Source organism: Cottoperca gobio, chromosome 10, assembly GCF_900634415.1.
Source record: "Cottoperca gobio chromosome 10, fCotGob3.1, whole genome shotgun sequence".
NCBI classification, from domain to species: domain Eukaryota; kingdom Metazoa; phylum Chordata; class Actinopteri; order Perciformes; family Bovichtidae; genus Cottoperca; species Cottoperca gobio.
Genome location: NC_041364.1, coordinates 20578062 through 20601235, shown reverse-complemented (window position 1 = coordinate 20601235; position 23174 = coordinate 20578062). Strand labels below are relative to the sequence as shown.

General features: G+C 41.3%; 1 protein-coding gene across 1 annotated transcript in view; it reads left to right on the top strand.

Moving 5' to 3' along the window:
* Positions 1 to 23174, top strand: part of LOC115014416 (uncharacterized protein KIAA1211-like) — a 43482-nt gene that overhangs the window by 18228 nt on the left and 2080 nt on the right. Inside the window, 15 exon segments of the mRNA XM_029441237.1 lie at positions 2474 to 2556; positions 6145 to 6319; positions 7666 to 7792; positions 9620 to 9760; positions 9857 to 9916; positions 13674 to 13829; positions 14435 to 14537; positions 15204 to 15489; positions 15580 to 16072; positions 16935 to 17816; positions 17818 to 18256; positions 18771 to 18874; positions 19827 to 19989; positions 20177 to 20295; positions 20960 to 21053. Of these exon segments, the coding sequence (XP_029297097.1) occupies positions 2474 to 2556; positions 6145 to 6319; positions 7666 to 7792; positions 9620 to 9760; positions 9857 to 9916; positions 13674 to 13829; positions 14435 to 14537; positions 15204 to 15489; positions 15580 to 16072; positions 16935 to 17816; positions 17818 to 18256; positions 18771 to 18874; positions 19827 to 19989; positions 20177 to 20295; positions 20960 to 21053 (3425 nt within the window).

Here is a 23174-nt window from a genome sequence, read left to right as displayed (position 1 = left end):
TTCATATCATAGACAACATACTATATGAATGTCATGGTTTATCTGTGTTTGTTTCTGTGTCTCAGTATCTGTTTCTTAGAGATGTTATTAAGGTGTGTGTGTGTGTGTGTGTGTGTGTGTGTGTGTGTGTGTGTGTGTGTGTGTGTGTGTGTGTGTGTGCGTGTGGTGCGTGCGCGTGTGTGCGCGTGTGTGGGGTGTGAACTTTTGGCTGTAGTGTCTTCCTGTGGCATCAGACAGGAAATGGATCAGTACAGCACTATCAGCTCATAACAGCAGCAGCAACAGCATCAGCATGTGACTTTGTTTATGTGATGCAATAATGCAAATGTCAAAATAACATAAATAACACAGTTTATGGTTTATTTAAGAATTGATATCATGTTTACGGTTTAATTCAGTTGTTTCTCTCTGCTGTAGATGATGAGGAAGGTTTATGTGGCAATGATGAGGATTCTTGTGACAAGTGTTAAGATGAAGATCATAGCCAATGGTTATGTAATGGTAATAGTGACGAAAGCCCCTCAGCACGTCAACAAACTCTCTGGAATGTTCCATGTGTTTCTATAACACAAACTCACTGTAAACACAGTTGACAAGAAGCTCTCCAGCCGCTTCCTTAATAGAGAGAAAGAGCCTCTTCTCTAACAGCTAACGTGGAAAACATGGCTGTCTTGTAAACTCTCTGCAAAGGAATTGAAGAAATGACAATATTTTCTCCACCATATTTAAACATATTTTAGTGTTGTGCCAATGATCCAAGCTCACTGTGGCCTTTCCTGGAGCTGTCATTCATATCACATGGTCTTCATCAGCAGTTTGCTCAGATATCTTGTAGATGGGTCAGACCAAACAGCAAGCGGATTGTCTCCTTGCGTTACTCGTGTGAATATGTCATGATGGAGCGCCTGAGGAGTCCTCTCATAGACGACGCCACTTTGTCCTCCATTTCTGATTCTCTATGATGTCGGGAGAATCTCAAGGTGATAGACATCACGCAAATCTTTCGTTCAAGTTGAAACATTTCAACTCGTGCCGAAACAACTTTGCATCGCCTTGAGCAAACTCGCGTCTATTCGTGTCTCTACATTGCCGTTGAATGTAATTGCGCTTTACGAAAAATCCGCTTCACGTTTTGTCTGAAAACACATCTTCATAATTTCATTCATAGTACTTTAAGAAAATCTCATCCGCATTGGCTTACAGTTAACTAACGAAGTGGAAAGGTCTCGAATATGAGAGAGCAGCTAACTGGTTCAACATGCTGGAGCTGAACTATCACACGGCCTCTAACTTCCTGTCTGCTGGACGAGGCTCATCAACAGTCCTCGAAAATACACTCAGAAAGCTGGGAGTTTGCCATTTTGATTACTTATTATAATTTTGAAATGTATCCGATACAAACCTCTTGTTGTCTCGTACAGTAAAGATTCACTTAGCAGCCGAATGACCTCCATGCTGCTGCACTATCTGAACAATAATGTCAGTTTGCAAAATGATTGCATGTCTGTTTGAGTTTGTGTTGGGGGTTGCTGGGCATCTGCTGGTGCCAAGACAAGGCAGAGCACTGAAAAACATAGCCGAGATGCCTGCTTTGAGACTGTTTGGATTGAAGTAAAGGATTAGATTTGAGATTGGATTTAGATCAGACAGTAGTGCAACATAACAATTTAAATTCAAATATCAAATTGAATTTTGTCCCAACATTTTAGGACACATGTCCAACTTTTAAGGAGTGAAGAAATAGATCAATGTTGATGCATTTGGGAGTTTGACAGGCTTGTTTCAGGCGACTATATGACCCTTCAAATGAACTTGCCCTGTCTGTGCAGTCTTGTGTGTGATATTAGATTTTGCCACCTGCCCATGCCAACCCACTTTTACTGGCAGTCCAAAACGGGACTTTAGACACGTTGTAATCCAGCGAGCCAGATCACATTGCAAGTGGTCAGGCTGGAATATGAGTGATATAAGAAGATAGAGGCAGATTACGATAAATACAGCCACACAATTATGAAGCCCGGCAGGTGTATTGGAGTGGGAAACACTACTGAACTTGTCTAAAGTAATTTCCCTCTCGGTTTGTTCCCTTTTTTATGGTTTATTTAATTTTTAGTTTTTTTAACTCGGTAGGAGACGTTTTGTTGGATGTATCATAGCGTGCCAGAGGAGAAACATGAAGACAACATTTCTCATTGTTTATCTGTTTCCATTTAATGTTTTCACTTTAGTAGTTGGCACGTCAACCCTAACAAATGTAATAATTGCACAGATTATTTAATTCATGCTTTTTGGTTTCCTAAATAAAATTGGTTGTATGCATTGTTGTCAGGGCAGCATGAGCATCCTCCATCACCTTTAGAATGTATCATTCACGTACTGCTGTATTGTGCAAACAGTATAAATCAATCTAATTAGTCATGTTATCATTCAATTATTGAGGAAGTGCTCATCAGTCTCTCTCTCTGTCTCGCAGCAGTGACAACACTGCCATGGCATCCGGACCTCCAGATGTGATGGCCAATCAGGAGCCTGCTGAGGTCGTGGAGGAGTGCTCAGGTAACTTTCAATGTTCAGTTAAAAGGTTTCCATGGGATTTCAGTGAGAAATTCGTTCCAAAAGTTTGTTGATTATTCATGTTGTGAAATTAAACGGTTAACTGAGTTCATTAACAAAAATGAATATTTGTAGTGTTTGAATTTCAAAATTCGGGATACCCAATTATCAGCTGTTTCTTCTTAGATTTTTATGTAAACATCTAAAACTCTGCATGTGCTATGAGGTCAAAATAGTTTCTCAGGAACTGCTGCCTAACAAACTGTATTATTGTCAGAATGGTGGGTACGAGTCCTGTATGGAAGTCTAAATCATATCAGCGATGAGATTATGTACACAGACACAGCAGAGAAGATCAGGCCAGCTTTAACAATCTAGATCTCCTCGCTGCTGTTGGCAGGAAATGAAGGAATAGAGAAAGCTATCATCATCTCTTTCTCACACACACACACGCACGCACGCACGCACACATACACACACACACACACACACGCACCCACACAACCCAGATGCACACTGTCGATACAGATGGAGAGCACACATGCTGCTGATATAATGGGCACATGAAGAAGTGCATTGGGAGGTCAGAGAGATGTGTGTGGGTGAAGCCACAGCAGGAATTTTAGCTGACGTGCTTTTGGGATTATTGAACAGGCCAACTAAGTGGAAACAGTCGTTGATGCCTGAGTTTAATTCTGACGTTTTAGTGAAAATCTATTATTGCGGGAAACAGACCATTTGCACTTTGGTGACTGACTTCTATTTGACTCCCACGAGAGCGCTGGACGTCAGGCGTGCCTCCACAGATCATGGAGTCTGCCAGTCATGTCCGTCTCAGTCTGTTGGTGTCAACCCAGTGATGGTGCGAGGCCAGCAGCTTATCTCTGATTGGCGCCCAGTTGAATTTGTTTTAATGGGAGCTGCAGTTTGAGAGGGTTGGAGTCTGTAAATAGAAATGATACAAATGTAGGCCTACCCCATTCATACTGTAAATAAGCAAAGATCTGAGTTAAAGTTTATAACATCTGTCGGTATTGGTTAGTAGTCACACTGAAGTTTGAATTCATTTTTGTTAATACATCAGTATATATAATATTAGTGATGTTTTGACCTAATGAGGAATTGCATTAACATTAGTAATATTCAGTTGGCCTGTGTTGTTGGACCAAGCAATATCTTATTTATTTATATAATACTATTGATACTAGAGATGCACCGATTCAAATTTTCTTTCTTTCTAAGAACTACATTTGACAGCATACGCAAACATTTTGTAGCCTTTGTTGTATGTTCACAATAAACATTGACTATTAAATAACATCTTCTCCTAAACAAGTTACAGGTCCTTTTCTTACTTTCACTTAAAACATTTTTTAAATAATAATAATAATCAACGTGTTCCCTTTAGTTACGCATAAGAATACATTGCAGACCCCTCATCTTCTCATTACCTCCTCTTTTAGGGGAAAAATAACTAAGTTGCTCTTAGAATCTGCACTATTAGGCAAGCAGATCATACAAACAAATACTGCCACAGTGAGTGTCCTGACCCAAAAACAATGTAGAGATGTTGTAGGTTCCTTCTCCTCTTTCTCACTCTGTCCGTGACATTGTTTGCCTCAAAGGTCACCATCTTCTCATTGAATAAGGGGAGGTCAGTACCCCCCTGATGATGTTATTTTTGATACGAGTGTGTAATCACATTGTTACTGAGAGAATGTAAATTGTGAATAACTTGATCTTAGACCTACAATGACCACAGAGCTGCACTGACCTTCCATTGAAGCGGTGGCCTTTTTCAACTCTCTGAGAGCAGACCTTTAACTTAATAGTGGTATTGTGCTTAAAATAGCACAATAAATGGCCCCGGTGGCTGGTTTTTCCTCTTGGTTTTTCATCTTGGCAGTGCAGGAAGGCCTCTGAAGCTTCATCAAAAGCTGATTAGAAGCTCTCCAAATGCATATAGCAGTTCACTTTAAGGTCTGGAAAAGAGAGGAAAATTTGCAGCCAAAATTTCTTCACAGAAAATGGAATAAAATGACACTATCTTCTTCATGTGGTTTAATGGCACCTCAAAAGAGTGTAGCAGGTGCTATATGTAGCCCTCCATGCAGACAGTCTGTGGCTGCAATTTCATTATGTTCCTAATGTTGGTGATGTTTTTTGATGTTTCGTATAAAATGTATCAGATAGCACACACAATCTCGAAAGAAAAGAAAGCAAGCTGCTCGTATATGTACGTATGATACAGAATGTAACATCTATAACGTGACAATAAATATGCTCAATCATTTTGTGTTCTTTAGCAAATGACCTGGAAATCTTAAATTGAGATTTCAGACATTTTTCAGTGTGATTTAGTTCCAACCAGAAGGTGTATTTTTAGAGAAGGGAAGGAATGCTCAAGGATTCCCCGCAGGGAGACAGAAATTACACAGCATGTATGAAAAGAATGTGTCTTTTTTTAAGTCTCTCCTAAAGTATTTCTGTGGCCCGGGGTTGAGCAATACTCAAAGTCGTTAGATCTCAGTTCTTTCCCCCCCGGCTCCTTTGTTCGCAGATCTTTTTTCCTATGTTTCCCTCTGCGGGGCTTAATATATCCATGATACTTTCTCCACTGGAGATTAGTTAAAATTGTAACAATGAGGATGTGTCGGTGTGTGATGAGTGTCACTGGCTTTTGTTTTGCAATGTTTAGCTTTTTATTAAGACGTCGTCTCTCAACTCTCTCAAGTCTTAAGTTGCTAATCGGACTGTAACAATTGACCGAAGCACGGAAGAGGAAGTCTTGGCCCAGATATTCTCTGTCCGCTGCGGTATCGAAATTGCAGGTACAGATCCATGACGTCGAAGACGCCATAACACTACACAGTGGTTTGGTAACCGGTAGAAATACTGCATTCTTGGTACAAAGTAATCTACCAGGGATGTGTGCTTGCATGTTTGTGATTTGCCACTGGCAGTGTCTTGCCAGATGATGTAGAGTTACTGCAGGAGTTTTTGCAGAAGCCTCCGGACTGGTCTCATTCAAATAGACAAGGAGGCTGCGTTTTGACATGCAGAGCAAAAGTTGGTCTGAACGTAACCTTGGTTTTGTTATTAAAACACAAGAATAAGGGCACAAACTTTTTCTTTCTACTGACTATCTGATTGGAACGATGTTGAGGCAGCATTTCAGGTTCTGGACGAGCGCCTCGCTGACTGAAAGCAGTGAAAGCACTTTGTAGCAATTTAAGGATTTATAAAAGAGCTGTTGAGTTTTTCCACTGCGGTGCTAATGGAGGTGGACTCACTGGGGGGGTTTACAAGCTTGTGTGTGTGTGTGTATGTGTAAACATCAGACTTAGTGTGTGGTTTCTCCAGGGATGCCCACCTGGGCCTTTACAGCCAACACGGAGGTAATTGCTCAAACTAGAGTTCATATGAGGGCAGTGTGTAAAGATGCCGTGTGTGTAATGGTCTCGTTAACATTCGGCTGTGCAGTGAGTTGTAAAGATTCACTGTAGTGCTGTCAGAAGAAGGTACAGTATCTGTAAGGGGGGGTTAAATCCGTTTCTTTAACTCTTTCTATTTTCTTATTTGTCTTCACAGGAAAAAAGAAGTCCAAGTTTCAGACGTTTAAAAAATTCTTTGCGAGGAAGAAGAGAAAGGAGCCGCCAGCTGCAGGAGCAGACGCGGGACTTAAAGCCAGCCAATCAACAGACAATGTCGGCAACACATCCGAAAATAACACGCTCACTCGATCAGAGAAGGATAAGGGCTCTGGGTAAGATCAGACACATAATCACAAACTGTGACTGCAACACTTTTATTGAAACGTCGACACAGTTACATACACATGCCAAGTGCCTGTGAGATTCAAATACTTCTCTGTCTTTTATTTAGGGAACGTTTGGTTAATGGTGTGAAGTGCCATATTTTGCATCTCAAAAAGCAGAACAGCTCAGTAAATGCACTTTGGATGAGCTGGAAAGCTTATGTTACCACAGATCAGAGGACCTTTCTAAGTCTTTTTTTTTTGTCATCTGTAAAAGAAATATTAAGGAACTTGGAAAAATGATCCTGGCAAAACATATCTTCTTTCACCAGTTCTGTCAACCAGAGAAATAAATTCTCACTTGCCTCTCAGGGTTTCCGTAGTTTACAGAATGCCTCATCTAAACATTACGGGTTGACTTTGAACTGTCCGCCTCACATTCCCTCTAAATGAGGTTAATCTGACTCCTCCAGTTACTTCCACTGCAGTACTTTATACCGTACAGCACATTTTGACCCAAAATCTTCAAAAGTGCTTGCATTTGTGTCAGGTTAGAAAAGCCTCTAAAAGGCATTGAGTCCACTTAGTGCACGGAAACCAAAATCTAATTGAATTGTTTTTGGTGGGTTGGCAGAACCTCAAGATGAGTTGACCCACCCCAATGAAATATGAATCCAGTTCTGGCAATATCAGATAACCCTAAACCTTCCAGTATGTTATTCAGCCTCCACTTATTGTACACCACGAGCATTTTTAAAGGGTTCACCAACAAAACATAGCCGCTGATAATACATACCAATTGAGATGTTTAATTTCCCTGCAGCCCAGTATGATGTTTCTAACCAATTTGTTGGAGTTCCTCTGTTCATTTAGATAAATATCTCCTCTTGTGTGAAAAGAACAGAGATCATTTAAGAAAGGAAGATCATGTTTTAACATCCATCTCCTGTTCTTCCTCAGTTTAGGCACGTGGCTTCCTGTTTTCGTAACAAATAGTGGAATGTGTCTTCCTGTGGACACTCCTGATTTCCTTTGTTTTCCTAAGCTGTGTCACTTCCTGCCTCGTCTACTCTTAACTTTTCCTCGGTGTCACAGGATATATCTGCTCCAATTTTATTGAAGCCTTTCTGTGTTCCTCCTCATAGTGTATTAGGGGACATGGCACAATGTATTTGGACAACAAACAAGAACAGAGAAGAGAATTTACAGTAGTGGGGTTAACTTATCAAATATTATTTGTTTTCAACCACTGACCCATCGAGGCCTCCCAACATCCAGTTCTCTTCATGTTGTCTTCAACATCTTCAACATCACTTTCTGCTTTGTTTACATCTTCATATTCCTGTTTCCCAAAGGTCAAAGGTCAGCCTGGGCAGCAAGGCTCTGTCCCATGACTCTGTCTTCGTTTCGGACTCGTCGGAGGCCAACGAGGCTCTGGGGACATCTCAGGACAATATTCACGGGAAAGTGAAATCATTACAGGTACAAACGCACAAATAACCTACTTGATCTTTGAGCTCCTGCCTCAACAAGTATTAGTCTCTTTCTGGAGAAGGACAGTGACCCTAGTGACCCTGACCTCCGACTGCCTGTGGAGACAAGCAAGAGAAGAGAGAAATGGATGAAGGTTAATAAGGAATAATAGACAAATAAAGTGTCAATGACCCTGTGCTGAGCTGTCAGAAACAGTATTCGTCAGTTAAGGAGTTGATGAAGACAGACAGAGCAGTACCAGCTGATCTGCTGTATATTTAGTCAGACGGGCAGTGCTGATGTGTATCACAAAGGGAGGTTAAAACTGAAGCATTTGTCAAAGCAAAATGAAGAAGTGAATGATGAAAAGAAAAGCAGGCAGTCGGAACAAATGTCTGTCACAACAATGGGCTAAAACGGGAAGACGTGAGACCCAGACAGACGGACTGACCTCCAGCTAAACTGCTCCACTAAGCCACCTACAGGGGAGTGAGAATTAAACATCTTAAGGGGATTTGCTAAAAAGGAAAACTTTCTCCTGTAGCTGTAACAAGTGTTTAGTTTGGGTCCGTTTGCAGATGAGAGAGCAACCACACAGGTGATAATAATCATTTATAAAACAGTTTCACTAACTGCACATGTAGATTAGAGAGAAATAAGTGAAGTGAATACATTGATTTGCATAAACTGACTTTAGTGTTTTCCGGACCTTAATCCTTCCTCTGAGCTGATAAGCAGAATGATCCAAATATAAACACACTATGTAGTGATCAATATGTTATTAGCACATAATGCACAGTGCAACACTGTAAAGTGTGTCTAACATGAGGTCACTCACTTTAGATAATGTTGGTGTTAGTTTGTAGATATCCCAGGTCATACATTGGAGGTCATGAGCCCAAACTGCTGTTCGTGTCCCGTGTGCAACCAAAAGTCTACGTTGACATATTTGAACAAAAGTACTTATTTTAACCCAAACCATGATCTTACCTACAAGTAATTTGAGACATAAACATAATTGAGAATGCATTTTCTGTATGGAAACGTCATTTTTAGGTGACACAGTTAAATTCACACAGTTGTAAAAGGAAAACAGGAAATGCTACCTCTATCGTTTCAAAACGTTAGCTTGTTTGCTATTTTTTGGTATATTTTTTGGTATTTTTGGTTACTGTAACAATATTTAAATATTAACATTGACAACGGCAGCGGTCCGTGTCTTTCTGTCTATGTTTTGGTGTGTGTGCCAGTCTCCAGCTCGGCTAAAGAAAAGCTGTCCAGTGTTTGCTTTGCACCGCAGTCCTTGAGCGACTGTTACAGGGAAACACATAACCGGCAGATAACAAGTCTGTTAGTCTGAGTTTCTGTGATACTGACCACACACACACACACACACACACACACACACACACACACACACACACACACACACACACACACACACACACACACACACACACACACACACACACACACACACAGAATAAACACTTTCTCTGTTGAGTGCCAGCTGACTGTCCTCAAAGTCGTTCTCTGTTAATCATACTCTATTAGTGGGAATTTTTGGACCGTAAAAGCAGTGAAACTTTGTAAACACAAAAATGCACAGTCAAACACACCTTTGTTACCTTTTATAAAGCTGTAGTTGATTAAACGGGCTGTCAGATTTGGCTCTTCTCCATCTGAGTACCCGCACACACACAAAACCTGGAAAACACTTTTACTTCCTGCTTTAATGTCTACAACTGCGGCCACACTTTTGATTCTTATTCAGGTGTTTTGGTCAGTAGGTGACACACACATACAAACACAAATGACCTTCTTATGTTGCTGCAGCTCCAGCTGAAGCAGGCCATCAGACTTGGCTCTCCTCCGTCCCTCATGTGTGTGAAGAGAACGGACGATGCTGGAACCGTGTCTGAGGACGACGGCCTGCCCTGTAGTCCACCTGAATACACCACACTTCACACAGTCATGGTAGCACTTATTGTTGAGAAATGCCCCACTCTGTAGTCCACCTGAACGTTATTAGCACATGACCCTGCTAACACTGTTGTTCTCTCTGCATCTCAGAATCAGGCTCAGAGCAACAGCCACATCAGTCTGCAGGGAGTAGACAGTGACGATGACCAGGTAAACAAACACTCCACCAATTTAGCTTTGCACTCCTTCAACATTGTTGAACATTGTCATTTTCAAACTTCATACCCAACAGACGCTGACTTATGTGACACTTGAACCACTTTATCAGACTTTACACAGCTCCCTCTGGAGACACAAGAGATTTTATACAACTTTTTTACATAAAGTAGAGACTGTGATTTCCACTCTAAAGTTCCCATGAAATCAAAATAGAAGTTACTGTCATGAAGAATTTAATATGTTCTACAAATGACAAATATACTGAGAATATAACTTCACATTGCAACTCTACATCACTGCCCTCAGTAACAACCACTTCTAAACTCCAAAACGTGGCACTATTGTAAAAAAACAAATAGCCTTCATGTAGCATGGTGAGTGAATCCTCCCGTCACCATTCATGTCATCTCATGGTAAGATATGTGCTTTATAAAGAAACCTCATATAGAGGAACCTTCAGGCTGTGTAACTGTGACATTACTCCTTATGTAAGATGGTAAAAGCATCTCATGATCCAATCTAATCACTGAAACCCGTCTAAATAAAAGGCCCCTTCAAGAAAATTGACATATTTCCCCTCTCCCCACTTTTATCAGTCTCTTAATTCGTTCTTACTGTCTTCCTCTTTCTCCCTCTCTATCCTCTAATTGTTGTCTGCTGACCTACTATATTAGTGTTTGTGGTTCAGCCCATGTGACTTGAAAGTCCCATACGCTCCCTACTGTCTGTTAAAAGGATTTACTGCAATAAGTACTTTTCATATAGAAAATAGACAGTGATATGACAAATGTCCTAAAAAACCTCAACTATCTATTCAGCCTCGCTGGCTATAATGTGGGCAAAAAGCACAGTCAGCAAAGTATGACAAATGAGCATTTAATGATAGTGCCATTTTAGCAATTTCAGGCGGGTTTTTGGCCAGTCATTTACCCGAAGAAAAGAACCACAATGAGCCGCTACAAAGACTCAAGAACCTGAAAATATCCCTTTTTAAAAGTGCATTCCAGACACAGGAATGTGGTCCAAGAGGACTCCAGTGACTCATGAATTGCAGTCGCACTTTCTGGAGCTTTTCCACTCACTGGGAAGTCACAACAGACTTCATGGAGGCACAGAATGTTTTTCTTTTTAGGTTTTATAGATATTGTTCTGAAAAGTAAACTTGGATTTCATTGCAGGGCTAACTATTTTAAGCTAGAGAACATGTCTATCAGCCCAAGAACACTTTGGTCTTCATATTTACTGTAAATAGAAAGAGGGCAGGCCTTTTCATTTGTTCACGTGTAGTTTAGATGGTCCTTCCGTTTGTGGCTTAGAGATTGAAATATTCAAGATAAAAGGAGAAACTTTCAACTCTTATCAATATTTCTCAACACGTCCTCATAACTTAACAACAATATATGTTGTTTGCCTATGAATCCCAAAATGATATATATATATATACTGGAGTGTAGCAGCAACAGACACATGGGGTTAACGTTGTAAATTGAAACATTACTACTTGGTTAGGTTTAGAAAATAAGAATTATTACATAACTTAGTCTACGTACGTAAGTTTAGTATGTTATGTATATGACGTAAGTTATGTGCGTTACGCAAGTAAGTTAAAATAAGTCAACATGGACTTCTGGTTTTACACGAGACACGAACAGCGGCCTCCTGGGAAGCCCTGTTTGTTTGAGCCGTCCATCTACCTCAAACTCCTACGCGGACTTTGTTGCTCTTTGTACTACGTCGCCTGACTTCCTCCTTTGCTCCCATCATAATTACTAGAGCCACTAGAAGTTGCCGCCTAACATTAAATGTTATGGGTCGTAATAAGCCAGAGGACAGTCTGATTTAGCTGCTAAAAAGCCAGATATTTCCTTCAGGAGTGACTAAACCGAACTAAAAGGAGAGTGGATATTGGTCTTGGATTTTTCAAGTTGCCACAAACACAACAAATGAATGTTTGAAACTGATGTTGCTACGTGCCTGCTGGATGTGTAAAGAGGCAACTGAAGTGGAGTAACAGAAAGAAGCAGCCCTTCAAACACAACTTTAGTTCAACTTTTCTTCTCATGGGACTGAAACTCAAATGGATTTTTCTTTTGATCTATCATTCAATATTTGGCGTTGATTTGAATGGTGTAATTTAAAGTTTTGCATTCCCATCTGAGGATCTCCAGCATCTCTGATTCTTACAGTAATATCACAAACACAAAGCATACTGTATCTGTCGCACAGTAATTCGCTGTCATGTGCTTTGTGTGTGATGCTTGAAGATGGACCTCGGGGTGTGTGTGTGTGTGTGTGTGTGTGTGTGTGTGTGTGTGTGTGTGTGTGTGTGTGTGTGTGTGTGTGTGTGTGTGTGTGTGTGTGTGTGTGTGTGTGTGTGTGTGTGTGTGTGTGTGTGTGTGTGTGTGTGTGTCCATGTGTCCATTCCAAAGGTTTCTCTGGCAGTCAGCGTGTCTGCTTGTAGTTATAGCGTTTACATTCTGCCTCAACCGGCCTCTCTCTTCTCTCTCTTCTCCCTCTCTTCTCTCTCTTCTCTCTCACTTCTCTCTCTTCTCTCTCTTCTCTCTCACTTCTCTCTCTTCTCTCTCTTCTCTCTCTTCTCTCTCACTTCTACAATGGAGCAAGGAGTAGTGCTCAAAGCATCAACAAATGTATTTTGCCAATGGGGAAGGAAACTTTATGTCTGCTCTTATTTATTTATTTTTATTTATCATGGATAAATCTAATGGAACAAACACAGAATTGTTTCAACTGAAACTGCCACTGTACTGCTTTATTATTATTATTATTATTATTATTATTATTATTATTATTATGTATTTGTTATTGTATTATGGAATTATTATCGAGAGGGATACTTCTCCAGTGATGTCAGAGTAAGGGTTGGTCCTGCAGATAAGACGGCTAATATTTATACAGTCTGTCTGTCTCTCTCTGTCTCTCTGTCTGTCTGTCTCTCTCTCCTCTGTCTGTCTGTCTGTCTGTCTGTCTGTCTGTCTGTCTCTCTGTCTCTCTGTCTGTCTGTCTCTCTCTGTCTGTCTGTCTGTCTGTCTCTCTCTGTCTCTCTGTCTGTCTGTCTGTCTGTCTGTCTGTCTGTCTGTCTCTCTGTCTCTCTGTCTGTCTGTCTCTCTCTGTCTGTCTGTCTGTCTGTCTCTCTCTGTCTCTCTGTCTGTCTGTCTGTCTGTCTCTCTCTGTCTCTCTGTCTGTCTGTCTCTCTGTCTGTCTGTTTGTCTGTTGTCTCTCTGTCTGTCTCTCTGTCGTGTCTGTCTGTCTGCTCTGTCTGTCCTGTCTGTCTGTCCTCTGTCTGTCTGTCTGTCTGTCTCTCTGTCTCTCTGTTCTCCTCTATGTCTCTCTCTTTCTACTTTCTCTTTATCTGTTGTTCTCTCTCTCTCTCTCTCTCTCCTTCTCTCTCTCTCTTTGTCTCTCTTTGACTCTCTCTTCTCTCTCTTGTCCTTCTTTGGCTCTCTAGCAATCTACTCTTGGTATCCTCTCTCTCCTCTTGTCTCTCTCTCTCTCTCTTGTATCTCTCTCTCTCTCTCTCTCTCCTGGTGTCTCTCTCTATCTCTCTCTCTCTCTCTCTCTCTCTCTCTCTCTCTGGTCTCTGTTCTCACTCGTTTCCCTCTTGTTTCCTTATCTCATCATTTAAGGGAAACCCCTCCTTTTTTCACAATCGACTTTACCCATGTTCTCAGGAGTATTTCCCCTGTTGTTAATAAGTTTTTAGTGAAACTCTGTCTCCTTCTCTTCCCAGCTGTCCTGTGCTGCCTCCAGCAGAGCGGTGAGCCCTCTGGTGGTCCCGGGGGACTTCAGTCAGCCGGCCAGTCCCTTCGGCTGTCTGGATAACTCTGCTGCCAAACACAAGCTGGGCCTGAGACACAAAGCCTGCAACAGGAGGAAACATGTCGCTGTAAGACATTGAGACGCATACAAACACACTAACATGAGCACAAACACTCTGACACTCTAATACACTTTCATTTGTAAACTTGTATGATCACCTGACTGCTCATGTTTCTTGGTTCATAGAGCAAGTCGTAAAAACCCGATTTCATTTCCGGTTTCGTCGTCTTCTTTTTGTTCTACGACATAAAATACGTCAGTAAATACCCCACTGGAGTGGGCGGTTTCTAACAAGTGGCTAACTGAGAATACAGAGGTTGTCGAGGACATTGAACATCATCACTCAGAACACGCTGAAGCTCATCTACTTAGTGTCCGGGATGTAGCTTGTTTATAGCCTAACAATAGCTTTTTACTTTATTTAACTTCTTTTTAAGGAAGTTGAAGCATTGACTGACGGAAACAGTTCAGCCAATCATAACATGCTAGTTATAAATGCTAATGCTGTCACATGATGGGGTCAGCCATAGAGCCAGTGTTCTGCTTGGTGGCACTTCAGCAGATTTAGCGGCTTTAACCTGCATTTTCTTGTTAAAGGACAGTCTAACTGGATCACTACGTCACCATAACGTAACTGTGAGTGATGATGTCATCTCTAATGTGTCCCTGCAGAGGCTGGAGATGAAGGCAGAGGGAGACTCTGTGGGGGAGGAGACACTGAACGCCTCCATAACCGAAGCTTTGGAGGAGCGAGAACAACAGAAGACAGCAGAAGGTCGGAACAACTTTTTTTTCTGCTCGACTCTACTCGACTTTTTATTACTTGAAATCATTGACTCTGCTGGATGACTTTCACAGCCCAATATTAAAACTAAATAAATTCATAAAATTCCATATTCCATTTGTGTTTGCAAATGAAATCATTGACAATGCAAAATTACTCCAAAATGTATAATACATAGGACAAATCATTTCCAGTTTAATCCCAACCATAACATCGCCATAACGACAAAGAAATGTAATCTGAAATGTGTTTTTCCTTTTTTAAATTTGCAACCAAACATATAAAAAATGTAATTGCCCTCATTAAACAATGTCTACTTTGAGATACAGTATTTGCCATTATGAAAATGTTCAGTTTCATTAGAAAATAGCTCAAATCAGGAGAAGAATCAAACTAAAAATGTAAAGTTTAATTAGTTTGTTTACTTTATCATTATGAAAGTAATATGCTTAGGACTACACTTAAACATATTATTTGTATTTATATAATGAACATTTGACTTTGTCATGCATCATGCACAAACAAATAAAATAAGGAATCTTTGATTTAGTTAAATAATTTCATTTTAACATTGGCAGCCACAGACTTCCATATACTTGCTGCCACTGTATCAAGTCAGGTTGACCTCTAAGACCTTTACTTCTGTATGTGGTCCAGCTGTAAGTGGTGATGAGCTGAAACCAAAGCTGGAGAGGGAAGAAGAAGAAGAAGAAGAAGACGAAGAGGAGGAGGAGGAGGAGGAGGAGGAGGAGCTGACGTACTCCCTGCTGAGAGACGAGGTGGCGAGGGAGGAGGATGAGCCTAAAGCAGAACAGGATGTTTCTCACGGCCCGGACTCTTCCTCTCCTCCCGAGCTGTGTCTCTCAGAGGAGGAAGCCCCAGACGCCCGGCCCCTGCCCTCCTCCCAGCCCAGCTGGAGAGCGTCCTCTCTGGACAGTCCCGGGTGATTACACATCATTTCCTTCTTGCTTTCTCTTCTGTCTGTTTTCACTTTCTCCTTCTATCAATCTGACCCCTTGATATCTGCTTCCAGAGCCACGACAGAGCCTCCTGCCGGTCCGAGAGAGTACCTGCTGGACCCTCCAGGCATCACCTGTGGAGCAGAGGAGAAGTGGGTTGAGAGTGACTTGGCATTGAGTGGAGAAGAAGATGGAGTCCATGAGAGCCTGGAGGAGGAGAGCTCCTTCTTACAGGAAGTGCTGAGCTCCCTGAAGACTCCCCTCGCGTCCTGCTCGCTGACGAATGAAGGAGTCGTCCTGGAGATAAAGGAGGAGGTGAAGGAACAGGAAAGGGAAGATGTCAAGATAGAAGAAGGAGAGGAGGTGAAAGAGCCTGTTGGCTATCAGGCTCCTCCTACCCTCTCCCTCATGCCACATCAGAACACAGAGGAAGAGGAAGGGGAAGAGGTTTCCACTCTGAGCACTGCTTCTTTTGAAGATGTTGAAGAAGATGAGAGAGTTGAAGATAGTGAAGGAGAAGCAGCAGACGAAGAGGAGCAAGTGGTGGAACAATTCAGACAACATGGTGTATGTATCTATAACTAATGTTTAATATTGTGATTCAAGTAGCTCTAAAAACCAGTGGAACTATCTTTTGTTTTGTATAAAACAGGATGGTCGTCATGCTAGATGCTTAATTTATCCTAAACATCATACACTTTCATTCACAAAAATGTCCCCCGAGAGTAAAATTAATATTTTCACACCACATCAGCGCTTACGGTGACAAAAAAATGGTTTAAGGTTTTTAGAGGCAGAATGTTCCTATTAACTACTGAACTGTAAAAGTTTTCATGGTGCCAAAGTACTCGTGTAGTAAAATCTAAAAACAATCCAGTTGTTTGAACGGTCTTGGTACAGAAGCCCCGAGAGGCGAGGAAATAAAATTCTGGTGAACTATTTTCTTAGTCTGATCTAAACTGTTTTCGATCATTTTTCTAAATATTTGTTGTTGTAATATTTCTTTTGGCCACAAGAGGCTGAAGTGCACCACTACCCCATGTTCTAAATAGGACTAAAAGTGTTCATGTTTTCTTCCAGGTGAGTCCTAATTCCATGCATATGTGCCTTGTGTTTAGCATGGAGACATTAAAACTCACCTGGAAGAAAACATGATTGCTTTCAGTCCTATTTAGAACATGGGGTAGTTGTGCACTGCACTTAAGAGTAACTTAGAAAGATTATCCTTCAGGTAAAACCTTTGAACAAATGTAAGTCCAATAGTATTTCTCTTTTTAGCTGTGTTTTTTGGTCTCGACCAACTTCTGAGAGAAATATCTGTTTCTTTAGCTGCTGATGCTCCACTATGTTCACCAGTTAGTCTCTAACTGTATCCGTCTGATGTTAAAACACCTAAATCTCTACTTTTCTTATGTTCTTTATCTTCCAGCAAGAAGAGGACGGAGAGAAAGAGGTAGAGGAAGTCAAACCAGAGGAACAAAATGATATGCCTACAGGAAACACCGTCAACCAGGCAGAGGAGGACGGACGAGAAGAGGAAGAGAGTGAGGGAGAGGAGGAGGCGATAGAGCTGGAGAAGGAGCCAGAGGTGGAGGAGGAGGGACGGGAGAAGAGGGAAGAGGAAGAGGTGGAGGTGAAGGAAGCAGAGGAGAGAGTAGAGGAGGCAGAGGAAGCGATAGAAGAAGAGAGGGACAATGCAGAAGAGATGACGGAGACGTTTCCTGACACAGCGGATGAAGAAGTTACCGTACTACTGCAGGAGGAAGATGAGGGTTTAGATGTTGTGACTGGAGATGATGATGAAACAGAACTGGGTGATCAGGTGTTTGCTGCAGTGCATGAGAGTCAAGCAGCTTCCAATCTTGCAGAGGAGAGGGAAGATGGAGAAGAGAAGGTGGAGGAAGGTGTAGAGATTGACCATAAAAGAAAATCAGAACAAGAGGAAGACGGTGAAGCAGATCAAAGTGGTCAAAATCTACAGCAGGAAGGTGAAGAAACATCCCATTTAGACATTAAGCAAGTGGAAAAAGAAGCCCAAGAACAAGCTAATGTTGCCTCCAAGCCTTCTTTGTCTCTTTTAGAGTTGCATGCTGAGACTCCGTCACAAGAGAGTAGAACCAGCTCTCCCAGTAAGACCGGCACCACCACCCTCCACATAAATCTACTCTCTCCGAGCTCCGAGAAAGCAACATCTTTCTTCCCACAGTCCCCAACTGCTGAACAGCCCATAGAAAGTGAGACGTCCTGTCATGCTGAAAAGCTAAATACAGCATCCACAGAAGAAGAAGAAGAAGAAGAAGAAGAAGAAGAAAGAAGAAGAAGAAGAAGAAGAAGAAGAAGAAGAAGAAGAAGAAGAACCAGCTGACAATGTGGAAATGGTAGAAGAAGAAAAACAGTCAGCCCCGGAGGGAGAAGCTACGCCTCCTGCCTCCGTGGAAGAAGAGGTTAACCGGCCGTCCAGCAAAACCCTCTTCACCATCGCCCCCGCCTGGCAGAGGTCGCTCTCTGTCGGGGACGCAGACGAGAGCTCGACCCCTCCCGCCTCCCCACCCGCATGTGTCTCCTCTTCACCGGCCGCCGTCACAGGACCCGGAGGTGTGGAGGCTACAACTACAAAAGGGAAAGCAGAGCCAGCGAGTTTGGCAAAGGTTGAAGTGGTGTTGAGCCCGGGTAGAGCGTGGGATGCAGGGATCACCACCGCACCGTCTCCATCATCCATTCATCAAACCTCAGCTACTGCAAGCACAGAAGGTAAGGACGTGGAACATGCTCAGAGGTAGATCATGAAGATTTCATATTTGGGTTCTTGGTCTGGTCTTTTTCTTGACTTGTCTTGATTTGTCTTGACTTGACAAGATATTATTTACTTCTCAGCAAGTGTTTAAAAAATAATAAATATATCCAATATTTCAGGAATTATTTACACAACCAAGCAAAGAACAGATGTCGCCAAATTAAAGAAAAAGTACATAAATTAGTTAACATACATATGAATTACATTATATCAGTGTCAGCCTGTATTCTGTACTGCCTCTCTCTGACTCTATTAAATACATATTTTAGAAGCAGATTGAAAGGCATCTAACCTCTCCTTGTCATCAGGTTCAACATCCAAGGCTTTCTCGTGCCCTAAAGAATCATTTCCTTTACTATTTGTCTTCCAAGCACTGAAAGTAGTCTGCTCTAAATCACATGAGGTGAACTTGTTCTTGGAGTTAAAATACATTTAAACCACAGACCAACCTTTCCACCCTCCCACCTCCAGGGAGCTCCGTCGTAGTGGAGGGAAACACCGACAATCCGTTTGGAGTCCGGCTGAGGAAGACGTCAGCTCTGCATCGCTTCAGCTCGGACGAGGAAAACACAGAGGTGATCCCCTTGTTTGTGTTGTTACTGTTGGTAGTTGTTCTTCCATCCAAGCATGAAACATTTCCTAAGCAACACACAGTCCTTCTTTCAAAACATTGAAGATGTCACAGTTTGAGAGTTTCTGCAGGGACCTATGGAAACACAAGATGAAAACTTAACCTTGTGATGAAAAAGAAAACCAATATAATGAGAAACCTTTTCGAAATAATGACTTAGTATTTCAAAAATAATGATTTAGTACAACTAATTAATGACACACTTTCTCCAAATAATAACTTGAAAGTTTCTCATTATTTTAAGATACCTTAGATTATTTTGATTTACTTTTTTTCATCACATTGGTGAAAATGCCAAAAGATCTGAAGTTCTACTTTGAAAGATTATGCAGGAAAACAGAAAGTTATTCAAATTCATCCATCGAAGATATTGAAAGGCATAATTTGAGCTATAAGTCATATTTAACAATAGATCAAATGACGATAGTATGTAAAAGGTGGCGCTCGTAGTGACGAACCCACTGAGAATTATCCCCACACGTTGCAGTTTCCCTCAGATCTACACAGCGTTTTAGTTGTTATGGTTTAAGGGCCCAAAAACTAATACGGAGCTAAAAGAATAATAAATATTAGACTTACGTTAGACGTCATAAAACACTAATGTTGCTCCTGGACGTGTAAGTAGGCAATATGTTTGCTAACATGTTCGCCTTATCAACATTTCAGGACCCCAGGAAGACTAGAGGCACACCCATGTGCTTCTAATGGGGATACTTAACTAAACAATACACAATAAACAACAACAATAAGGTGATAATGTGTTAGCGTTGTGTTTGTAGTTTGTTTCTGCTGCCCCCAAGTGGTTATAAAATCATAAGAAAATCAATTAATGCAGGTTTAAAATAAGTTTTTGTATTGAATTTTTGCATTTATTATCTTATTTTCTCTTATTTCAGCCTCATACCGAGTCTCCAGCTCAGCCAACCAGCTGTAGAGTTGACTCCCCGCAGCCAATCAGTGTAAAGCCCTCCATAAGTCAGCCAGTCAGCAACAAGCCCGCCCTCCCTAAGAAACCAGATGTAGACGGAGACAGTGGAGGGAAAAACAAGCGCATGACAGGTATGTACACACACATAAACACCATCTTCATTTTCACAAACTACGTGCACAATGCTTACAGCTTTCTTATGCACACATATGTGTAATTGCCCAAACCTTGGGCTAAGTCAGATTTGTAAAGTAAAGAGTAAATGGCTCCTGATTGAGCCCGTGGTGTGACAGTGTCTCTGCTGTGTTATTGATTCAGACCCAGCTGCAGCTCGTGGTGTTTCTGGTGGATCTGATTCTCCCAGCTGGATCTCTGTGGCCAAACAGAAACAGAAGATCTATAAAGAAAACTCACTCGATGAGGTTTCTGTCAGGAAGGTAATAAGCCTGTGTGTTTGTGTGTGCTGATGTTTGTCATGATGTGGACACAAATGTCCAAAAGAAACCTGCTAAGTGACATGGCAAAAAGTGTTTCTGATAAAAACGTAAAACTGACTCTCATGGAGTCACAAAAACACACTAACATGGGTGTGAAGCAAAAGATGTACTTCCAACAACAAGAATTGCTTGTATTTGTTGCATTGGTCTCTAAGGGGCAACTTGGTTACGATTCAGTTTAGCTTTATTCTGTCACAATCAGACCAAAGGGACATAACTGCACTGTAGCCTATTTGAGCTTAAAGGGATAGTTCAAATATTTAAAGTGGGGTTATATGAGGTACTTATCTATAGTCAGTGTATGGTGGTCAGCATGCATGTTCGTTTCTCTAAACTAGGGGCGTGCTGACCACCATCTACTGTAGGTGATATACATAAATACCTCATACAACCCCACTTCAAAACATTGGAACTATGCCTTTAACACAGCGGACATGATGTTTAGGTTTGGTTCTCCAACAGTCCAAATGGCTCAGATGAAGGTGCACTGGGATGGGATGATTGTATATCCTGTTTTGACGTCCATGTGTTAACAGTTACACCACCACACATCTCCAGCCACATAATCTACAGTATATCACTGACTGTGCTGCTCTGTCATCAGGAGGAACCAGAGAGGAAGAGTTCGCTGCCAATGTATGTCAACTCAGCTGCAAGCAGGGAACACAGCAACAAAACAGCTGAGTCCACCGGCAAAGGTCAGAAACACACACACACACACACACACACACACACACACACACACACACACACACACACACACACACACACAACTCACTCACAACCACGCGATTGTTTGAAATTGCAGAACACATTTTACTGCCAAAGTTTTACAAAAGATGCATCAGCAGCAGCATAATCAGGCTTCTTTTTGTTTAGTGTAATGTAAATTAGTAATGTGTATTTAAAATTCTGGATTTCTTTAATGATCTTAGATTAAACTTCACTCTTCTACTAAGTAAAGCTTTTGACTGATGCAATTCTGACCTCATGTGGACAAACTCTGCTACTGCAACAAACCCAACAACATGAAATGATCTTCACACTTTAGATATACAGGACTGTCTCAGAAAATTAGAATATTGTGATAAAGTTCTTTATTTTCTGTAATGCAATTAAAAAAACAAAAATGTCATACATTCTGGATTCATTACAAATCAACTGAAATATTGCAAGCCTTTTATTATTTTAATATTGCTGATTATGGCATACAGCTTAAGAAAACTCAAATATCCTATCTCTAAATATTAGAATATCATGAAAAAGTATACTAGTAGGGTGTTCAACGAATCACTTGAATCGTCTAATTAACTCGAAACACCTGCAAGGGTTTCCTGAGCCTTGAAAAACACTCAGCTTGGTTCAGTAAACTAAATCACAAGTATGGGGAAGACTGCTGATCTGACTGCTGTCCAGAGGACCATCATTGACACCCTCCATCAGGAGGGTAAGACACAAAAAGAAATGTCTCAAAGAGCAAGCTGTGCACAGAGTGTAGTTTCAAAGCACATCCACAAAAAGTCTGTTGGAAGGGGGAAATGTGGCAGGAAACGCTGCACAACCAAGACAGATGACCGCAGCCTTAACAGCATTGTGAAGAAGAGTCGCTTCCAGAATTTGGGGGAGCTTCAAAGACAGTGGACTGAAGCTGGAGTCCAGGTATCAAAAGCCACTGTTCACAGACGTGTCCGGGAAATGGGCTACAATAGCCGTATTCCCATGGTCAAGCCACTTCTGAACTCAAGACAACGGAAGAAGCGTCTGACTTGGGCTATGGAAAAGAAGCACTGGACAGTTGCAGAGTGGTCCAAAGTCCTCTTTTCAGACGAAAGCAAGTTTTGTATTTCATTTGGAAGTCAAGGCGCCAGAGTCTGGAGAAAGGCTGGAGAGGAGCAAAATCCAAGTTGCTTGAAATCCAGTGTGAAGTTCCCACAGTCAGCGATGGTTTGGGGAGCCATGTCAGCTGCTGGTGTTGGTCCACTGTGTTTCATCAAGCCCAGAGTAAATGCAGCTGTGTACCAAGAGATTTTAGAGCACTACATGCTTCCGTCTGCTGAAAAGCTCTATGGAGATGAGGAATTCATTTTCCAGCATGATCTGGCACCTGCCCACAGTGCCAAAACCACCAGTAACTGGTGTACTGACCATGGCATTACTGTCCTCGATTGGCCTGCCAATTCCCCTGACCTGAACCCCATAGAGAATATGTGGGGTATTGTGAAGAAGAAGCTGAAAGACACCAGACCCAACAATGCTAATGAGCTAAAGGCCGCTATTGAAGCATCCTGGGCATCCATAACACCTCAGCAATGCCACAGGCTGATTGCCTCCATGCCACGCCGCATTGATGCAGTAATCCGTGCAAAAGGATTCCCAACCAAGTACTGAGTGCATTAATGGACATTTTCAAATGTTTGATTTTGTTTTGCTGTTATAAATCTTTTTTTTTTACTTGGTCTGAGGAACTATTCTAATTTTTTGAGATAGGATTTTTGAGTTTTCTTAAGCTGTAAGCTATAATCAGCAATATTAAAATAATAAATGGCTTGCAATATTTCAGTTGATTTGTAATGAATCCAGAATGCATGACATTTTTGTTTTTTTAATTGCATTACAGAAAATAAAGAACTTTATCACAATATTCTAATTTTCTGAGACAGTCCTGTGTATATGTATATATATATATATATATATATAGGCAAATAATAGAAAAAATAGTGCTGGTCCAGAACAGAGTAAAAGTGAAAAAACATAACTATAAAAAATCATCATATCAATTATCAATTATATCAACTAATTATTATGTTTCGTTCCTCTTT